Here is a 20,368-nt window from a genome sequence, read left to right as displayed (position 1 = left end):
AGCGGCCCCAGAGAAATCGTACTCTCTGTTAGGCAAGGCAGCTTGGGGGGGGGGAGGGGCAAAGGATGGCCACAGGGGGAGGGTGGTGGCAGGGCTCCCGCAGCAGGTGGCAGTGGCCCATCACACAAAGCAGCTTCGTTTCAGGTGTGAAACCCTCTGACCACAACAGCTGCACTGATGTCCCCAGAGGGGTCCAGTGGCCGGACCCTGGACAGAGGAGGCGAGGCCCTCTAGTTCTCAGGAAGTAGAAAAGCTGTTATTTACAAAGAACATATTAAAAATCCGCTAGAGACCCGAGCCCCCCACCCCCACCCCAGACAGAAGCTTCCTCATTTGTCCTCACTGGAGTCAGAATCTGAGGAGAGAGCCGATTCCCCTTCGACGCTGCTCCCCACGTGTCTGCTGGGAGGGCTCCTTCTTTCTGGGCTCTGCCTTTTAGGGCCCCCACACTCGGAGGGGCAGCCGAGCTGTTTTGGGGGTCCTCGCTGGGCCAGGCTCCCGCGGCATTCAGCGGCAGGGACGTAGGACACGTCTGAAGGCACCGTTGCCTCGGTCCCTTTTCTGGGTGGGGCAATTATTTCCAAGCGGCGAATGCAGAGTGTCCCCAGGAAACAGGTCTGGCTCTTGCTGTTCTCTGCCCGGTGCCTGGTTCTGTGGGGTGAGCAGGGAACTCGTCAGAGGAGGAACCCTCACGCCCTGGAGGTAGTTCGGGGAGGTGGGGGACAAGCCCCAAGCCTCCATCTGAAGGCAGGGACAGAGGCTTCCTGCTGGCAGCCCTAGAGGGGTGTAATTCACAGGGGCTCCCTTGCATGGCCTTCTATGGTGGGCTTTAGGAGGAGGGGTTAAGGTCGGCCATCATTCTGCTGTAATTGCCAAATCTGCGCCCATCCCCTAAATTGCAGATGTTTATTCTCTCTCTACGGGAGTCCAGATGTGCAGAGACCCCCCATCCTGGATGGGCTGCGCGGGCAGGAGGGGAGGAACGGAGGGCTGGTGCTTATCCCGGGGGCTTCTCGGGGCGCCCAGCGGGCCAGGGAGCCGGCCTCACCTTTCACAGCCTCTGAGCCCCGTGCAAATCGTAGTCACTATCGGAGGAATTATCAGGCTGGGTGGAAACGCGACGCAAGGCCCCTTCCAGAGCTGCAGGAAGAAGAGAAGCCATTTGCAGCAGGCTTTATCCCCCAGGCCACAGAGAGAGAGAGCCCAGAAGTCCGCGGGGGGTTGAGGATCACAGGGGCTTTATGAGCTTGTGGCTTGACAGTCCCGTATCTGTTTTGATCAAATCAGCCGGTGTTCACTAATGATACTGAACTCCAGGCTCCCTGGGGCCTAATTGTTAGTGCCAGTCAGGGAGCATCCGATGCAGGGCTCCTGCGGGTCTGCAGATAGCTCTGTTCTGCCCCCAAGGGATCCGAGGGGCCTCATTTACCACCGGCCCTCAAGGCCCCCCAGAGAAACAGGCCAGTTAGGTCGCAGCAGTGCTGTGGTTAATGGCGTCTCAGCTTATTCTTCTCTCTAGTTGAGTGGCTCATGGTCTTGGGGGAGGGGGGACAGTTCAGGCCCGTTATGGCTGGCTCCCTTCCATACCCTGCTGTGACGGCTGTCAAAGGGCATTCATCCCCGGAAGCCTCTGCTTACCTGCACACGAGACGTGGGAGTTCCTAGGCGGCTGACTGTATTCATTCTCCACGTGCGAGACTGTGGGGTTTTCAACCTGGGACCGGACCGTGGCCGTGTGGTTGCGATGGAAAGACACTGAGCAGATGCAGGAGACGGTGTCATTAGCCTGGCTGCTCTCTCCTCCTCCTCCCTCCCCACAGGGGCCTGGAATTTACATTTCTTGTTCCCTTTGTGTAAGGAGGGGGTAGGCACCCACAGCTTCTGTGGTGCCTCCCTCTACTTGCTTTCTTCCTGGGCAGGCTCTTGCTGGCAGGGGTCAGACTTTTAGAGCAGCTGGGGGTTGGCCAACAATCTGATTGGCAGGGTGGGCCTTCGGCCAGTCAGTTAGTCATTCATCAAACATTCACTAAGCAGGGAATTGGAACACAAATGATTGGGGCAGATTATAGACCCTCCTCTCTTGGAGCTGAGGAGCTTTGTATTGTTCAAAACAAAACAAAAACCCTTCACAACACAGAGCCTTCTTGAAGGATTTGGCCCTTGACTTGCAAAAGGGAAGGAAGAATGTGGAGTGGACAGTGGGAGGAGGGCCATAATTCCATCCGTTCGGTGGTCTGGCTGTGGCTGGGAGAGAGGATGAAGAACGAAGGTAGGGGATGGGCTAGCTGCCTCCAAATGGGTTAAAACTGGCCTTTTAAAGTTGTTCCGTGATAAAGACATTCCATGATAAAACTAGCTTGGACAACATTTCTTGTGAAAAATGCCCATTAAGGTTCTGATAAGTCCTGAAATAAAGAACCAAGTCTAATTTTGCTTAACTTCCCCAGTTCTAAACCTATGTGATCACAGAGTCCTCTTTTCGAACCACCACGTGTTAACGCCTGTTGACCACAGCCCCACCTTAGGTGAGCTTGGTGGAGATCAGGGGCCTCAAGTGGCTGGCGGCTCCTCCATCTGTGGTCAGCAGTGAACCGTGAGCCCCTGTGGACACTGGCCGGGGGCTGAGGGAGGACCGTGCCTCCGGGGACACTTACTGTTCTGGTTCATTCCTGTCGGGCCAATCCACTGGCGCTGCTTCTTCTGGCGGACTGGGCAACAGACAGGAAAGGCACATGAGAACAGGGGCTGCGTGGAGGTCGTGGGAGAGAAGGATGTGGGGGTTGGGGGATGAGGGGGGTGGAGAAGGGAGGAGGGAGGCCGCAGGTCCCACTGAAGGCAGGACTGCTGAACTTTGCCCCCCGAAGTCTTTCAGGGTCTCAGTTTTCTGACTTGCTCGGGAGGGTACCCAGACCAATCTCATGCTGAAGGACCTTGTCCAGAGGGGCCTGGTTCTCCAGGAGAAACAATCACAGGGCTTTAGAACCAGAATTAAGCCTAAGAGGGTGCTGGCGACCTGGCCAACGCTGTTCCCCTCCAGGCCGTCTCTTTTCAGCCTCTCTGATCTCCCTTCCTGCCTCTGAATAATTTTCTCCAGAGTTCTGCAAGGCAAGGACAATAGCCCCCTATATTCACAACAATCGCCCATTAGGTAGATGAACAAACTGAGGCTCAGAGAGGAAGTGGCTTATCAGCATCCAGCGCGCGGGTGGCTAGGGGGTGGAGCCAGGCCTGGAGAACCAGAGGCTGGGGGCGTGCCCCAGTATGAAGAATGGCCACGCCCTCCCAGCCTCCGCCCCGCCTCCCCCCCGTGTGCGCCAATCAGCATTCTTTACCACGTCTGGGCAGGAGAGGGGCGGGGCTGGGTGGCGAAGCTGAGGGGCCCTCCCGCCCATCCCGGCTCTTCTTAAAGGGGTTTGAAAGGGAGCGGGTTTGGGGCGCCCGCACCTACATTTCTTCACCAGTTTTCGGTAGGCATGAGGGCCGCACACGACCAGCAGCACGGCCAGGAGCACAAGGGCCAGGATGATGCTCATCACGGTGCCCGCGCCCGGGCCTGCGGGGTTTGGGTCATGGCCTGGGGGAAGCAGAGATGTCAGGGCGGTCCTGCTGGGGGCATCGGGACTGTAGGCTCAGAGAGAAGCTGCCAGCCGATTGGCGACCCCCCACCATCTGTACCCCCTCCGCCCTAGTTCCTTGGTAATTCACCAGCTTGTGCAGAAGGCAGTTATCTCCTCCCCCCTCCCCTCGAATTCTGTTACCTTCATCTGTCCCCCATCTTATCATCCAGCAATTCATCATCCAGCTATCATTTGCTACGCTTGGAATCAACTATTTAACTTTCTATCCTTTGCCTGTTGCTTATAAGTGATCACCTTGGCATCATATGCTAATAGCCATCCATCCATCCATCCATCCATCCATCCATCCATCCATCCCTCCCTCCCTCCCTCTCTTTCACGTGTTATTCTATCACCATTTCTCCCTGGTTTTTCTATGTTCCATCCCGGAAGAGTAGAAGATAGAATGAAAATTCTCTGGTTCCTTGTGGCCAGTCTCCAATGTGCCGTTCACGTTCACTGCTGTCTGAGCACCATCGCCCCTTCTTCCCCATTTGCCACCTGTCCATCCTTTCCTAGGGCGCCGGGGCCCTCTGTCTAGCGCCTGGATCCTGTCCTTCAGAAATGTGCTCACTGACTAGGTTCTAGAGAGAAACCCCACCGTGGGCCGTGGCCAACTCACATGTGACAAACACCTTCCTGCAGTAGGCTTTTTTCTCCTGAAGCTGATGGCATTGGGACAGCTTCTCCTGGGGACAGAAGAGCCCGCTGGAGGCCTCGTCGGCATCCAGCACCTGGTGGTAGCGGACGCCGCCACACTGTTGCTCCCGGCACACCTCGTCCCACCGCGCCGTGCCCTTGGGCCGGAGGCTGTCGCACAGGACTCCCCACTGCTTGCCCTGGCGCACCTCCACGGACCCCTCACACAGGCCGCTGCGTCCCACCAGGCGGCTCTGCACCTTGGGCTGGAAATCTGGAGATGGGAAGCAATGGAGGTCAGGTGGGAGGTTCGCAGGGAACTCCCTGGGCCCCTGGGCTACACGCCCGGCCACGGGGCCCCCAGGTTGCTGGCCAAGAGGTGGTCCCTGGCAGAGCCCAGCTCGTGGGTGGCTGGAACCACCTTTTTTTGTGTGTCCCTCCCTCCTTCTGGCATCTTCTGGCATTTCCCCCATCAAGCTCTTTCCCTGGCACCCGGGGCAGTGGCCAGTAGCTATCCTGAGGTGTGCGGGGACCAGCTCTTTCAGGGGAGAAGCTGGAGGAGTGGCGATGCCCACGGCAGCCACGGGAGGGAGTCGGTGTCCATGCAGGTGGAGGTAAGAGCCGAGCAGCGAGAGAGACGCCTCCCCCTGGGTCCACTTCCCTCTGGAAATCACTCTCATTTCCCTTCGGCTCCTTGGGGGAGGGGGACAGGTAGGAGCATTTTTCAGAAAGGAGAAACTGAGGCCCAGCATGGGACAGAACCCAGGAATCCTGCTGCCCAGCCTCGAGGTGTGGCTTTCATGAAAGGGCCTCGTCCTTTCAGAGAGAGACCAAATCCATTTCTGCTTGTCAGGGTGGGGCCCGGGGTCCATTGCCAGGGTCCATAGCCGAGGCCCACCTGTGCTCAGGGTCAAGTGACTTGTGATCTCACCAGCTTGGCTGGTTTCCATAGCAACATTTATCTTCGAGGCCCTAGTAAGTTTTCTATTTAGAAAAGCAATTCAAAGGCAAGACGTCTGGGTCTGTTTTGCAGGCTATAGCCCTCTGGAGGGCAGGGGTGGGGGGCGCTGAGAGCCACACGGTTTTCCCTCATCGGGCCAAGAACCCCTGGCGGGGGGACCACTGCTTCTACCTGGAGGGGCAGTGTTTCACTCATTCCCAATAGGTATCCTCCTGGGCTGGGGGTGGGGACAGGTCTGCTGGTGGGATAGGCCCGTGGTCCAGAGCAAAGCTTCCTGGGTTCCTGCACGCACACCCCTAGGACCTTGCTGAAATGCAGATCGGGTAGTAGATCTGGGGTGGGGCCTGTGCGTCTGCATTTCTAAGCAGCCCCATGAAGCCAGTGCTGCTGGTCCAGGATGGCACTTTAGGTGGCCAAGCCTTAGATAATGGGCTCTGTGACACCACTGGCGTGGAAATCCCAGCTGGTGCTCTGTGATCTTGGGCAGGACGTTTAACTTCTCTGAGCCTCAGTTTCCTCATCTGTAAAGTGGGGATAATAATAGCAGCCACCTCCTCAGGGTGTCATGAAAGTGAACGAATGTCCTGGGAACGTCCTGGCACCAAGTGAGTGCTTGGGAAGTATGACTCTTATAGTCTGGACTCCTCTGGAACCTTCCAATAATGGGAACCCACTGCCTCCCAAGACATCCTAGGATTATTCCTCATCTGACCTGTGGCCCTGGTTTTGGAGTCCCCTGGGCCTTTCTCTTTGGCCTCCTCCCCTCAGCCACACCAGATTACCCAGCCTTCTGGTGTCCTCCTTGCAGGCATCTCCCAGGAAGCTCTCTGGGGACCTGCTCTGGAATCTCTCTGCCTGCTGTGCCGCGGGGACCTCCCGCTTGTCCCCACCGCTCCACCCTCTTCTGTCTGGGATTTCCAAATCCCCTCCCGCAAGGCTGGTCCCGTCCAAGTGCTCCGTCTGCTCTGGTCCTTGGCACAAGTCACAGCTTCCGTGCTCTGCTCCACCAACCCGTGCCCCTCTCCTCCGTCCAAACCTACAAGGGGACCTTGCTTCGTCCTGGACGTCCTGCGGACCCATCACCTTCCCGGGCCGCTGCCAAGCCAGCAGTGCATTGGGCTTGTTCCGTGTTACTTTGCAGAGAGTCCCTGGGCGCTGGGTGATGAGTGGAGCCTCCCCACCCAGCCCTGTTTCCCTCCTGTTCATAGTGCCCAGCGCCCTGTGCTACATGCAGGGGTTTCCGGACACAGGCGTTGACCGACCACCTGGGGGCGCCCCGTCGGGGCCTCACCGGGTCTCACTCACCAGAACAGACGATGGCCAGAGTTTGGCCTCCCTCGCGGGGCGGGACTTTTCTGAAGCACTGCTCCAGCGAGGCGCAGCTGGCGTTGTGGATCTCCCATCGAACGGGCAAGGGCCTGCTCTGCCCCGGGTCTTGGGCCCTGGGGGTGTCGTCTTCTGGCAGACGCCTCAGGAAGGAGCCACACTGGAGGGCGTCACAGATACGGTCCTCCAGGCCCTGGGGCCAGTCCTGCGCCTCGTAGCTGATGGCTCCGCCCTGGCTGCCCCGGTAGAGCTCCACGACGCCGGCACACCGCAGGCCCCTGGGCCCTGCCACCAGCCGCAGCCTGGGAGGGGCTGCAGGGGGAGAGAGAGAGGGCAGCGGGCCTGAGCTCTTTGCCTCCAACACGTGGACCAATGAGAGACTGGCCGACAGCCGTGGGAGGTGGTGAGGCCCCAGATACCGCACAGGACACATGCAAAGCCTTTCCATGTTTGTCCGAAACTTAAATGCAACTGGCCGTCCTGTGTTTTTATTGGCTAAACGCAACCCCTGCCCCCTTTCCCCCACCCCCGGGAACCTCAGAATCCTCTTACCTGTGGGCTCCGGAGTGGTTGTGGGGGGCGGGGTCGTGGGAGGAGGTGACGTCCTGGGCGGCTCTGCAATGAGACACCCCAGTGAAGGAGAGGCGAGAGCCCTGGGGGGGAGGGCTGGAGGGTTCCCAGAGAGCCCGTGGGGTCGGGGGAATGCTGGGAGCCCCTGGCGGTTTTGAGAAAGACCTGGAACTCAGGATGTAAGTGCCACTTGCCCCATTTAGCCCGCTCGCCGCCTGGTCTCTATGCCTCCTGTGGGGCGAGGAGCACCAGCCCATTTCACAGTGGGTACAATGAAGGTCAAGAGGAGACAGTCATGTTGGCAATGGGCAGAATCCAGTTTTTGGCCTCTCCCTCCCCCTCCCCCTCCTCCTCCAGGTCCCCACTGGTGCATGTTTCTTGGGGGGGGGGTTATTGTCAGTCAGGACCCCCCTTCCACCTGCCTGCTCGGGCCCCAGATCCCAGGCCCTGGGCAGCCTCCTCGGGGCTGGTGCGCGGGCCAAGCCTACCCGTGTGGCCGGCGAGTTACCCACCCAGGCAGATGAGGCCCAGAGGGTCTCTCTGGTTTGTCTCGGCGAAGCTGCAGTTACGGAAGGACCCCACTTCTCCGTGGCAGGTGATCTGACTCCTGGGACTGTTGAAGTCAGGGAAGTGGGCAAAGGCCAAGGCCTCCCCGCAGGACAGCTGCCGGCAGAGATGTGAAGCCTTCTTGGGGTCCTCCCGGCGGTTGGGGCTCTGACCCCAGCTGCGGCTGGACACCGAGTGCCACACTTTGCTGTTCCTGGAGGCCTCCAGCTGGCCCTGGCAGTGCGAGTTGGAGCCTGTCAGTCTCAGGGTGACCTGGAGCCCTGGGGGTCAAAGAGGTGTGGGTCAGGATGCGAAGGGCCCTCCGTGGGGGACCCCTCCCGGCCTTCGCTCCACTGGGTTCCCACGCCCAGCCGGGCTGCCTGCCTGGATCCCCGGGGGCGCTGGAGGGACTTCCCAGGCACCGGGGCGGTCTCCCGAAGCCGGACCCCTGAGGACGGGGCTCAAGACCTCAGAGCCGCAGGCGCTGGGAGGGTCTCAGCAGCCATGCCCCAGCAGGATGGCCCCACTCCTGCAAATTCTGTTTCAACAGAAATAGGGCCTGGCGCCCGTTTTGATTTTTCTAACTCTTAAATCAATTTCATTAACACAATTTACACACAGCGAAATGCACTCATTTTAAGGGCCCTTGCTCCACGGAATTTGACAGATGTATGCACACATGAAACCACCCCTGTGCTTGAGATGAAGATCATTCCCGTCACCCGGAAAGTTCCCTGGGGCCCCTAGGGCAGTCCGCGTCCCTGAATCCCACCTCGGGCGACCACCGATCTGCTTTCTGTCGTGAAAGAGGAGTTTCGCCTCTTCTCAGATGGGAGTGGACTCGTAAGAGCGCATTTTTGGTTCTGCTGTTCTGTGTTTTATGTCTGGCTTCTTTTCTCTCAGTGTTTGGGGTCTCTCTGTGTCCTTACATGCCCCATGTTCGTTTTGTGTTGTGGAATGATGTCTCCCTGTGTGGCCAGGCCGCTGTCCGTGCCCCCAGCTGCCATTTGGTGGCTGTGAACCCAAAGTTGCTCGGAACCTTCCAGAACTGCTGTCTGTCTGTATGGGCCCGTGTTCTGTTTCTCTCGGGTGACTACCTAGGAGTGGAGTCATTGGATGACAGGTAGGAACATGGCTGGTGTGATTTTATAAAGCTCCGTGAGAGGGGGCCTAAGGGTGTATATTTGCTTCTGTGTAGGTTCTGAAAGGAGAGAGGAGAAAGGAATCCGCATGGCCGTCACCTGGGGTGTTAGGGTGGGGGAGGACTGGGCCGCTGGGAACCAGAACTGGAAATGAGATTCTTCACCCTAGGTCTTTTTATATTTTTAAAGTTTTAAGCCAGGAAACTATATTACCTAGCAAGATTTTTTTTTTTCCTTTTAATGTAAAAAATCTTTTCCGGGTGATTGGGAAGTGGAGATTGTTCCCTGGTTGGAAACTTCTGGTCAGGCTGCCTTTTGCTTCTGGGCTTGGGGAGCAGAAGCACAGGGCTAGCCCGGGCTTGCCAAGGTCACAAGTTAGAGACGAAGGGGGCTTGTTTCCAACACCTGACATCGGCAAGATGTTCTGAAGCTTTCCCTCCGGCGAGCAGACTAACCGAATCCCCACCAGGGAACAGGTATCCTCCCCATTTTACAGGCGGAGAAATCAGGGCTTATAGAGGACACGCCGCTTGCTAGAGCCCAGAGCTAGGATGCCGCGGTGGGGTCCCAGGTCCCCGGCAGGGCCCGCCAAGGCCCCTGCGGCCCCTTCTGGCTGCACATGACTTCACAAGAGTCTCCTGCCACGTTTCTCCCGAAATACATTCAGCACGTGATGTTATCTCAGGAAATGTGAAAGCTCGAGGTCTGGGGTGAAATGAATCTGAGAACTGCTGAGTTGAAAACCATTTAACAGTCTCTGCAGGACTTCTCAGGGGCTTTCCTGGGCCGGTACACTCAGTCAGTCTCTGGTGAGTGACACGATGTTGCCGGCTTTTGGTCCAGCGTGTTCCACGGAACCCTGTTTGGGAAACGCTAGCCTCTTATTAAAGTCCAACCTCGAAGGCAGGACATTCGAAATACTTGGGAGTCTGGTGCAGCCTTTCTCTGCAGCCGAGGCTGCAGATCTATTTGGCCAGGGAGATCTGGCAGGGCTGAGAAGGGAACAAGACTTTACAGGGTGTGTTTATGGGCCAGGATGCCTTCTGTGCCTGGTGACTGGGTTATAATGGTGATTATCACGAGGACTGGCATTTGAAAGGGGCCTTATGGCTGTGGAGGGCATCCACCTGCACATGGGCGTCTAAGTGTGTGTGTGTGCGCGTGCGTGTGCGTGTGTGTGTGTGTGTGTGTGTGTGTGTGCGCATGCGCACTGGGACTCGCGCCCTCTGTGGGATGGGGTTCACCCTGGCAGGTCCCCCTATAGCCTGATGGAAGGGCAGCCCCCGTAACCCTATGGTCCAGGCCCCCATATGCCTCTTCCTTACCTGAGCTCTCCCAGCTGCGCCCTCCCAGGCAGGAAGCGACTGCAGAAAAGAAAGACGAAGGTCAGGGAACGGAGCCTCCTTCCTGCCCCCCACCTTCCACCCTGAGTCCACGGCCGGAGCACTGGCCCCTTCTGCACCCTCCAATGTGGGGCTCAGAGGCAGGGAGTTTCATACGACACGTCAGAACCCCTGGGTCATGAAACCCATTTAGTGAGTTGCCACTATCATTTTTTTTTCCTGTTTTCAAACTTTCCTTTAAGGACGAGCATCAGTAACATTGATTTTCCTTTAGCGCACAGATCTATAAAAGTTAACACATGCGCAGATCTGTCTGATTGCCCTCCTGGTCAAGGTGACAACATTGCCATCACCCCCAGCATTTCCTCAGGTTGTCCCTTTGTGGTGCTGTGTAGGTGTGCAGCCATTTATTTTTTAAAAAATTCTGTAGTAATGCAACCATCAAATCTTTAAAAACTGAAATGGACTAGAACAGAGAATGGCCGAGAAGGTAAGGATCACTTCTTGTGCAGTCGGCTGCTACCTGAAACTGTTATGGGTGTTGCTTTCAATCTAAAAATGTTTGAACTTCAGGGGCACCTGGGTGGCCCAGTCAGTTAAGTTTCCTACTCAATTTCAGTGCAGGTCATGGTCTCACAGTTTCTGGCTTCAGTCCCCGCATGGGGTCTATGCTGATGGCATGGAGCCTGCTTGGGATTCTCTCCCTCTCTCTCTGCCCCTCCCCTGTTAGCTCTTTCTCTCTCTCAAAAGTAAAGGAAAACATTTAAAAAAATTTTAAAAATGTTTGAACTTCATAGTTGTAGAGAACCAGAGAACTGACCAGAATGGGAAACCCAGATCACATGTACTACTTTCTAGTATCCTAGGGTGGGATAGGAATGACAGCAATTTATTTTTAACAGCTCCCAGCTTCTAGCGGATGAAGTCGAAGCTCAGAGAGGGAGGGGCTGGCTCAAGGTAACGCACAAAGGGGTCAGGGCCACTGTCCCAGTGATCATGGGCCCAAGGCATCTGGCCTCCCCTCTGCCGTTCAATGGTAACATGGGCCATTGGGGAAGTCTGGCCTTCCCCCAGCCCCATCTGACTGCATAGGGGAGACAAACTGGCTCACGGCCGGACTCACAGAGCAGCCTGTGGCCAGTTCATCTGTGGCTGTGGCGGAGGTTTGCTTTGGGCCGGCACGGGGCAAAGGGCATGCTCGTGTGGCCCCAGAGCCCACCCCACCATGTGCGCCACTCAAGCTTTGTCAGGCATTAAGTAGGTATTTTGATTTCCTGACTCCTGGCCTTGCTTCTCAACTGGGAGCTGAGGCAGCTGGGTCACCACTTTGCAGAGTAAATGGTTCCATTTAAGTTGCTTTTGGAAATTATTGTCAGGTGTTAAACATGGTTTGGGGCGCCTGGGTGGCTCAGTCGATTAACCATCTGACTCTTGATTTAGGCTCAGGTCGTGATCTCACGGTCGTGAGTTTGGACCCCGCATCGGACTCACTGCTTGTCAGTGCAGAGCCTGCTTGGGATCCTCTGTCCTCCTCTCTCTGCCCCTCCTCCTCTTTCTTTCTCAAAAAAAAAAAAAAAAAAATTTTTTTTTTAAATAGGTGTGTTTAAAAAAGCCCGTTTCTGCCTGAGTGTTCTGAAGCTGGTGGTAGATTTGTAAGGGAAGACATGCCCCGGCCAGCCAGCCTCCTCCCTGCAGCCAAGACTCCTTGTAGTAAAGCCGTCATGGCACCGTGGTGCTCAAGGCTGGCATGACTGGTTGTGGAGCTGGCCGGACCTGGGGCAGGGGTGGGGAGGACCACGGGCCAGCCAGGGAGCTTTCCCGGCAGGAGGAATCCCTGTCCTGGATGCTTGTAGATAGGTAAAAGGGCTTGCCAGATAAAAGCCCTCAGCACCTCTCTCTCCCACTTGACACCATCATATTCCCAAGGTCGCCACAGTCAACATTCATTATTAACAGCAGCTAGCAATTATTGTGCACCTACTGTGTACTCAGCACTCAGGATGGTTCCTCACATATATCATTGTTAATCTCCCTCACGGCCCTGTGATGGGAGTTGTTCCAAACCCATGCCCTCCGCCACCTAGTTGTGCCTCCGAAGTGCCGGGTTTGGGGATGCAGAGATGAACGTGACCGAGACCCTGACCCCGAGGTGCTCCAACCCTCAGACATTAAATCCTCTGGGGGAAGGGGGTAGACCAGACCCTTCTTGCAGATCTCACACAGAATGCAAAATGGCTCCGCTCAGAGAACATTCTTGGGAAAGAATGAACATGAGAACTAAGTAAAATCCCTAAACGCTCTGTGGAAGAAGGGGGTCTAGGCATCCCAGGGCTTGGTCTCCCTCTGGGTGCCTGATGTTCTCAGCAGAGCAGCGTTTCCTGGCTGTCCCTCCTTCACCACCATCGCCATCACCACCGCCATCATCACCATCACCCATTACTGCCACCACCACCATCATGCTCACCATCACCAGCAACACTTACAGCGCTCACACTTCTATCCAGGCATTGGGATACATTAACCCTCTCGAACTTCACCAGAGCCTATGAGGCAGGTGCTAGTAGTTTGATCCCCATTTTATGGATGAAGAAATGGAGAAGGATTAACTTGTTAGGCATCTGATGAGGGTTGGGGCTGGTTCTCCAAGCCCGGCCATCTGTCACTGACCCTGTGCTTTTGCGTGCCAGGCCAAGCTGCCTCCCCGCCCTCCCTGCCCCGCATTGCACCCACGTCCTGCGTGCTTCGTGGCGTGCCAACCTGCTGAAAGGGAATGAACTGGGAATTCCATTCAGGTAGTGAAACATGCCATGGGGGGGCTTTTCCACGAACTTGCTCTGTGACCTTGACAAGTCACTCGGCCTCTCTGGACTTGATGCCCTCCCTGTAAAATGAGGACGTTAGACTCCACGATCCCTCCCCTTCCTCCCGGTTCAGACCCCTCTGATTTATAATCTTTAGTTCCCGATGTATCTTGGTGGCCGGGAGGGGCCAGGCAGAAGTTGACGGTGAGAGGTGTCGCTGACTTGGTGGCTTCCTGGCTGTCCAGAGACAGGTTCAAGTTTCCATTGTCCATGATATGTTTTCATTCTCTCAGCTGCTTCTCACAGGGGTCCGACCCACAGCCTCTTTCCCCCGCAGATTGGGCTCCTGTTTTCTCTGAGACCCTCTAGGGCTGCGGCTTAGCCAACCCCCGTCTGCATCCTGAGGCCCAAGGCTCGACAGCTGCAGAGGCTTCAAACAGAGGCCTGGAGCCCCCGGAAGCCATGAGGGACACGAGGCACGGACACACCGTGCTGTTTCCTAGTCCGCCCTCCCCAGCTGGGGCCAGGAACGAGAATCCTCCAAAGGCCCCTCCTCTCCCCTGCCAGCCGTCCCTCGGGGCCCCACTGTTTCAGGCTTGGAGTGGCTGAGCCCAGGCAGAGCTTAGGGCTGAGAAAGCCCAAGAAAGGCAGGTGGCCATTTCCCTCCCCCGAGCCCGCCCTTCATCTCCGCATTTACAGAGATTGAACCATCTGGACCCTGCCTGCCCAGGCGGGAGCTCAATGAGGAGTAAACGCGTTCTGGAAAGCAGCCCTGAGACTTCATACCCTCCCCCCCCTCCCCCATCCTCTTGAACCCACAGCTTTCCCGGTGATTCTTATTTTGGTTTTCGGTGCTGTAACAGCATAGGCTGCATCAGGCCGTGGGTGACTTTTATCTGCCCTGCAAGGGGCTTAATGTTTTTTCCAGCCAGTTAAAAAAAACAATTTCTTTCTGTTTTGTTTTGCTTTAAAAAAAAAGTTCCAAAGATCCAGATGTTTTTGAAAGCTAGGATGCTCTGACCACATCAGGCCGCATCGCTGCGAGCCCCGGGCAGATGAGCTCCAGTTTGCCAGCACCCCCGAGGCACCCTACTGTCACCCCGTGTCTGGAGAGCCCCAGCCTCAAACACACGATAGGTTCTGCAGCGAAACACATGAATTTTCACGCTAGGTGGGATGCGCAAGATTATAAATAGCCCTCCATTTGTTCAGGTCAGGATTTGCACCAACGGCGTCTTCCAGAAATCTACAAACATTTCTGGGGGCGGGTGTTGGAATTGCAGACGAATGTTCGTGGACCCATGTGATGGGCTCCACTTTGCGGTCCTCAGCAGTGCTGGGACTGGGCCCAGTCCAGCCGGCCCCCCGCGCACTCGCAGGCCCTGCGGGGACCCATGCATCCCCGGCTTTGCAGCCAGCACACGCGGGGAAGTGGAGGCATGACGGCCAGGTCCCTGGGAGTGGCTGGGACAGCACTGAGAGTCACAGTGACAGTGAACGCTGATGGAGCTCTGACCTCGCGCAGACCCCAGGCCAAGCTTTCTTCACGGCAGACTCCACCTCCTCTCGACAGCCTCACCGAAGGGGACTGTCATCACCCAGTTTCCTGGATCAACAAACGGATGGACTTCGTGGGGCTTGGAGGTCAGATGGTCCATAGTTTCCGTAAACAATGATTCCCTCGAATAGTCCTTAAACGTCTCACCGATTTACAGCAAACACCACGCATTGGGCTGCCTTTTGGGGGCATTCTGGATCTTCCTTTCGTCCCCTGATGAGAGGCTGACTCGGAAGGGCAGAACCCCTCCTTTCCTGAAATGACACTAATCAGCGTCATGACTAACCTGAGTCTGTATGGAGGCTTCAGGGAAACAAAGATCACAAAGGCCCCAAATTCTGTTTCTCGATCGAACCCCAGACGAAGTGGTTGGCCTTTGATTGGGAGTCTTTTTATGTGCAGAGCGCGCAGGGTCACACTGAGCTGATGCCGAGGAAGCCTGGGGGAATGGTTCCCACAGAGGTGCGGCAGCTTCGAGGCTTTCATCCTGCTCAAGGGGCCTGCGCCGTCCCACCCAGCCGATGCCAGCCTGTCGCCAGCAGAACAGTCGGCACAGTCTACACTGTGATGGCCCTCTCGCTGGTGCCCTGCTCTGTCTGACTGAATTTGCATGAATTTCATGCCACACAGGCGTCTCCATGGTGACAGTGAGAAGCACTCCATTTTGTTCAGAGCTTCGCATATCCCAGAGTTTTTTCTACCCACAGTCCCGGGAGGATGGGCCCATGCTCATTCTCATTTTCAGATCGGGAAACCGAGGTTCAGAGAGGCAGAGCGACTTGCCCAAGGTCACACGGCTTGTGGATGGTGGAGTGAGGACAAGAAATCCCATCACCATTGCTTGATAGGGCCCTATGGGAATCTACCACTGGGAGAACTGGGAGCCTGCTTACCCTGGGGGACAGATAGGGGAAACTGAGGCCAGCAAGGGAAGGGCTCAGTCTAGATGCCTCCAGGGGAGTCTGCGGTGGTACAGGGCCCTTTAAGCCCCTGCCAACCACCACTTATTCCCTACCCTGTCCCACACCATCTGTCACGGCTGTTCCCCAAGGGACAAGGGAGTCCCAGCGTCCCGGTGGGAACCAGACATAATGATGTTGATGGCAGTATGGTGACGGTGTAGCTATGGAGGAAGTGATTCAGGGCCATCACCCCTCATCTGCAGCTCAAAACCCCAAACCAGAAGTCTTCCCTGGTGCATTTTGCGGGAGGGAGTTTGCAGCCTTTCTGGGCCTCTCTTAGGGTGTGAATTCATGTTTCACTGGATGGGAACATGGGAGTGGCCCAAGACCCCGCTGGCGTGCGGCGGGCACCCAGCACATACACGGTATGACCTGCGATCTGGAAAATTCTGAATTCCCAAACGCATCTGGTGAGGCTGGGGATACGGGTGTGTAGACCTGTGAAGGTGAGGGGAACCATTCCTTCCAAGGGCCCTCATCCCGCTTCCCCTTCTACTCTGCCTGCACGGCCCCTCCCTGCCAGCCTGGGTGTCCCCCAGGCCCTTCTGCCTGGATCATCCTCCCCAGTCCCACCCAGGGTGAACCCTCACTTCCTACAAGCATTTGCCCAAATATCATCTCCTTGTGAGATCTGCTGCCCCCTCCCTGTGTAAGCACAGCGCCCCCCCCACCCCGCTGCCACTCCCAACCCCAGCCCCACCTTGCACATGACCTCCCAGCCCCCGTGCCATCATCGGTCCCCCCATCACACTCCGACTCCCAGGTTGGACCCACCGGCGGACGGATCACTATTGTTCAGTTGTGTCCCCAGCACTTAGAAGAGTGGCCAGCCTATAGTAGGTGCTCAGTAAATGCTTGCTGTCTGAATGGATGAACCAGCTTTAACAATTGCATTGTCCCTTAAGGTGGGCATGGTGGTCATCCCCATTTTTTAGATGAGAAGGCTAAGATTCTGGTGTTCACCACATTTGTGAGAGGCTGATAGAAATCAAACTCCAGTCCGAGTTACTCTGAAGTCCCACAGGCCTTCACCCACATGTGTGTGCACAGAATACATATGCACACAAGGACACACCGCATGCTTGCTTGGGTTCACACATGCACCCACACGTGTGTGTGCACACACAGGTGACCAATCGCTTTTATCAGGTGGCATTGAAGTCCCTCCTTGGTCTCTGTGGGGAAAACCCTGTGAAGTGTTGGCACTGGACAGAGTGACTGACTAGAAGGGCTAGTGACAGTCCCCTGAGCCCCCGGGTCCCTCTCTTCCCTGGGGAAGGAAGCTGGCCGCTGGCTTCTTTGTTCCCAGAACCAGCAAGGCCCTCAGCCTCTGCATCGTGGAACAGCACAGGCCGGGCAGCCCACTCGCCCACTAGGGCCCCTCTCCCCTCCCCTCGCATGGAGGCCCAGCCCCTCTGGGGCCTGTCGTGACCATGGCGCTTGCCCTTGCCAATGCCAAGGGCACGCTTCCCTCTTTTCTCTGCCTGGCTGGCTCTTTCCTGCATCCATGTGGTTGCCGAGTCTCAGCTGTTGTTGTTTCCTTCCTCATACTTAGCATGAGATTTAGAGAAATGCGTGAGTATTTGGGGCCCCCTTGCTCGGGACTGGCTTTCCCCAGTGCTCTTCCACAGAGCTGGACACACAGTAGCTCCTCCGTAAATATTTGTGGATGGAGAAGTGAAGGCGTGAATACTCTGTGTAAGGGGATGGGGGAAGGGAAAGGTTGGTGGCCAGGCTTGCGTCTGGGAAGACTGCTCCACCAGGCCCTACCCCACCTCGTTCCCTGCTGACCCCGCCCCGACAATGACGTTGGTCATTGGTACTATGGTCATCCATGCTCACTGAGCACTTACTACGCTCTAACCAACCTTCCTAGTAAAAGCTCTGCGTGCATTGATTCATCTAATCCTTATAAATCTCTACGAAACACATGCCGTGATTATTCCCATTTTGCAGAGGAGGAACCTGGAGCTGACAAAATGGTCCAAGGTCACCCAGCTGGCAGGTGGCAGAGCCCATGACTTTGCCATGCCTCCGTGCTGGCTTCTGGAGTCCTGGTGGCTGGGCCGGACCCTCAGGGCTGCCTCCACATGCCTCCCCCTGCTAGGTGAGCCCCAGCCAGGCTGGGGTTAAGGGCAGCGACGGAAAGGAACGGCTGTTGCTATTGCCCCAGGGGTAGTGCGGGCATCTTGTGCCCCAAAGGTCCCCACATCCCTGGCACAACCTTGAAGGCCAGCCAGAGACGCGGCGTCCCCAGGGGTCTGGTGGTCGGGCGTCTCTTCCTGGAATAGCTCAGAGGGTCTGCATGCTGTCTGCCCCCAGTCCCAGCGCTGGCCCTCGGTGTCCCCTGCCTTCGGTGTCCCCTGCCCTCCGTGCTCATATCTGCAAGTGGCGGTTGTGTTTTGCAGCCATTTTCTGACTTGTGGGAGTGGCTTTGGGGTGTCTGTGCCCTTCGGGTCCAGGGAGCCTCCGAGATGCCGGGAGTGCTGGGCTGGGGGTCGGCTCTGCCTCTCACTAGTGCCGTGTCCGAAGGTCGTCTCTCGGCTTTTCCGGAACTCAGTTTTCCTGACTGTAAAATTGGGGCCGTGGGCCTGCCTACCTCCAAGGCTGTTGTGAAGCTTCCAGAAGAAAATGGCTTTACAGGTCTTTTGTAAGCTGTGACCCATCGGACAATGGGCATGTTTATTATGCATCAGTTCCCACAAACACACACTGGGAACCATGAGCTCCTGGGGTTCCAGATGGTTCCGTACTCCCTCCCGGAGAAGGGGCTGCCTCTAAGTCTCCCTGACTCTGGGCCCCGCTGGGCTCGGGGGGCTGCCCCATCCAGCCAGGAGCCTGGCGCCATGACGGGATTCAGAGGGGAGGCCCATCGAGCAGGGTCCCATCCCCGTCCTCAGCTGGGAGCCTGGCCAGCCTCCCTGCCCCAGTAGGGTCAGAGATCACAGGTCAGGGACAGCTGGGGGGCTTCAGGTCCCCATGGGGACATCAGCCCTGGGGACAGAGGGGATATTGTATCTCTTGCAGTTTCACGTAGGAATAGCCATGTGAGCATGTGTACACATGCGCCATTGTCTGTGCATGGGGGATGGGGGGGAGGTAAACCTACATTTGGAGACCATGTCTGGCCTGTGAAGACACACACACACTTCTCATACACACACACGTGCAAATTTACACACACACCTCCCTGCATATACACACGTTCATACCTACTCACGCACATGTACTCAAACACCACGCACCAAGCCTGTCTGGGAGGGGCCGAGGCCCCCTGTTCAGGCAGGCAATGGTCCCCGCATCCTTTCCCTCCAACTGGGAGACCGCAACACCCTTCACTTCCCGCCTGTCCTGTGGGCAAGCATCTCTCTCGCCCCTCGGTAACCCCCAAGCCCCAGAGCAGGGGTCAGACCTCAGCCAGTTTACCCCCTGTTTTTCAGAAACGAGGAGACCACCAGCTTCCACCAACTCCCTCCCAGCAAACAGGAGGCCCCAGTCTCACCCACCCCTACCCAGCTCCTCAGAGGCCCCGGGGGGCTTCCACAGTGGCCCTGGGGGCTCAGGTTCTGAAACCCCGAGAGCGGACCCAAGCGTGTACTTGCACCCTGGCTGGCGGGCCTGGCTGGGGCTCCCCTGGGACAGAGGGTGCATGTCTGACGCATGCTTAGCTGTGTTCTCAGAGGCGGCCCCCACCCTGCCCTGGACCACGGTGCTCAGAGCATCATCAGAACTACCCAGGAGGCCATGGGTCCCCTGTCCCTGGTGCGTCCTGGTAAAAGGTGGAGGGACCCTCAAGGCTTGGGGGGGTGCAGCTGCAGAGGAAGCTCGAGCCAGGTGGGCACTGGATGACTTGATTTCTAGGCGAGAGTCTGATTTGGCACGGGTCCCACCTGGAGGGGTGCAGGAAGACCCCTGCGGTGCAAGAGCCACGCAGATTGGGAACGAGTGGTGGAGGGATGGGATGGGGGGGGGACGAGCAGGGCGGCCTCAGCCCTCCCTGATGCTCCAGAGAGGTGGCATGCGGGCCCGAGTCAGACCAGAGCGAGAACCGGCGTCCCCTTCCTTGCACCCCCGAGCCCCAGTCCCCGCTACATGCCCCAGGTGGGGTACTCACCCAGCACCCCCAGCAGGGACAGGGCGGCCAGTGGCGGTTGCTGAGACCCCATGGGCGCGGCCTCCTCCTGCCTCAGCCTCGCCAAGCTTGGCACCCGTGGGTGAAGGGTGTCTGGTCCTGGGTCTCCCTCTCAGGGAGGAGGGGTGGGGCGGGCGGGCGCAGGCAGGGGTGGGACAGGGGAGCAGGCAGGCGGTGTGGGGCCTGCGTCATCTGTGTTTGAAGTTGAACTGTCAACTTCCTCCGGGTAAAACCATCTGCCCCAGTTCGAATGGCGGCCCGGGCCCCTGGCAGCTTCCTGCCTGAGATGTGCAGGGCTGGGGCGGCGCTCCCCACGGCACCACGCTGGGCCCAGCAGCCAGCCATGCAGCCCCTCTGGGGGTCGCCACGGCATTGGGGAGCCCCGGGCCCGGGCTGCGCAGAGGGAGGAGGCCTGGCCCCACGGAGGGTAGGCGCGAGGGGGACAGAGGGGGCAGGGCCCCAGCCCCCGGGCAGGGGTGGCGCTGAAATGGCATTGAGCTGTGCTAGGTGGTGAGCAGGGGGGCTTGGGGGTCACCACACCCGTCCTCACCGCAGGCCCGAGGCCCTCAGTCTCCCCTTCCTGGGAATGAGATGGGAATTAGAGGTGAATCTCTAACAAGCACAGAAGAGAGCTGGGCTTGTGCTGGGGGGTGTGCGTGTGCGTGTGCGTGTGTGTGATCGCTAGGTCAGTACACATGATTTCCACGTTGGACTGTGGCTCCCGCAAGCGCAGGAATCAACCTTTGGCCTGTTGAGGAAGAGGCAGGGTGG

At 57.4% G+C, this 20,368-nt stretch overlaps 1 protein-coding gene across 1 annotated transcript; it reads right to left on the bottom strand.

The window, feature by feature from the left end:
• Positions 1 to 234: 234 nt before the first annotated feature.
• Positions 235 to 19,701, bottom strand: CD5 (CD5 molecule). The gene is made up of 11 exons (XM_039253486.1): positions 19,580 to 19,701; positions 10,127 to 10,165; positions 7,626 to 7,940; positions 7,096 to 7,158; positions 6,523 to 6,855; positions 4,240 to 4,530; positions 3,449 to 3,574; positions 2,655 to 2,708; positions 1,639 to 1,755; positions 1,049 to 1,140; positions 235 to 651 (listed from the first exon to the last, which is right to left on the bottom strand). The coding sequence occupies exons 1-10, from the start codon at positions 19,629 to 19,631 to the stop codon at positions 1,052 to 1,054; spliced, it is 1,479 nt and encodes a 492-aa protein (XP_039109417.1). The 5' UTR covers positions 19,632 to 19,701; the 3' UTR covers positions 235 to 651; positions 1,049 to 1,051.
• Between the last annotated feature and the right edge of the window lie 667 nt (positions 19,702 to 20,368).

Source organism: Hyaena hyaena, unplaced genomic scaffold (assembly GCF_003009895.1).
Source record: "Hyaena hyaena isolate Hyena2069 unplaced genomic scaffold, ASM300989v1 scaffold_456, whole genome shotgun sequence".
NCBI classification, from domain to species: Eukaryota; Metazoa; Chordata; class Mammalia; order Carnivora; family Hyaenidae; genus Hyaena; species Hyaena hyaena.
The sequence above is the reverse complement of the archived record's forward strand: the minus strand, read 5'-3'. Positions and strand labels throughout refer to the sequence as shown.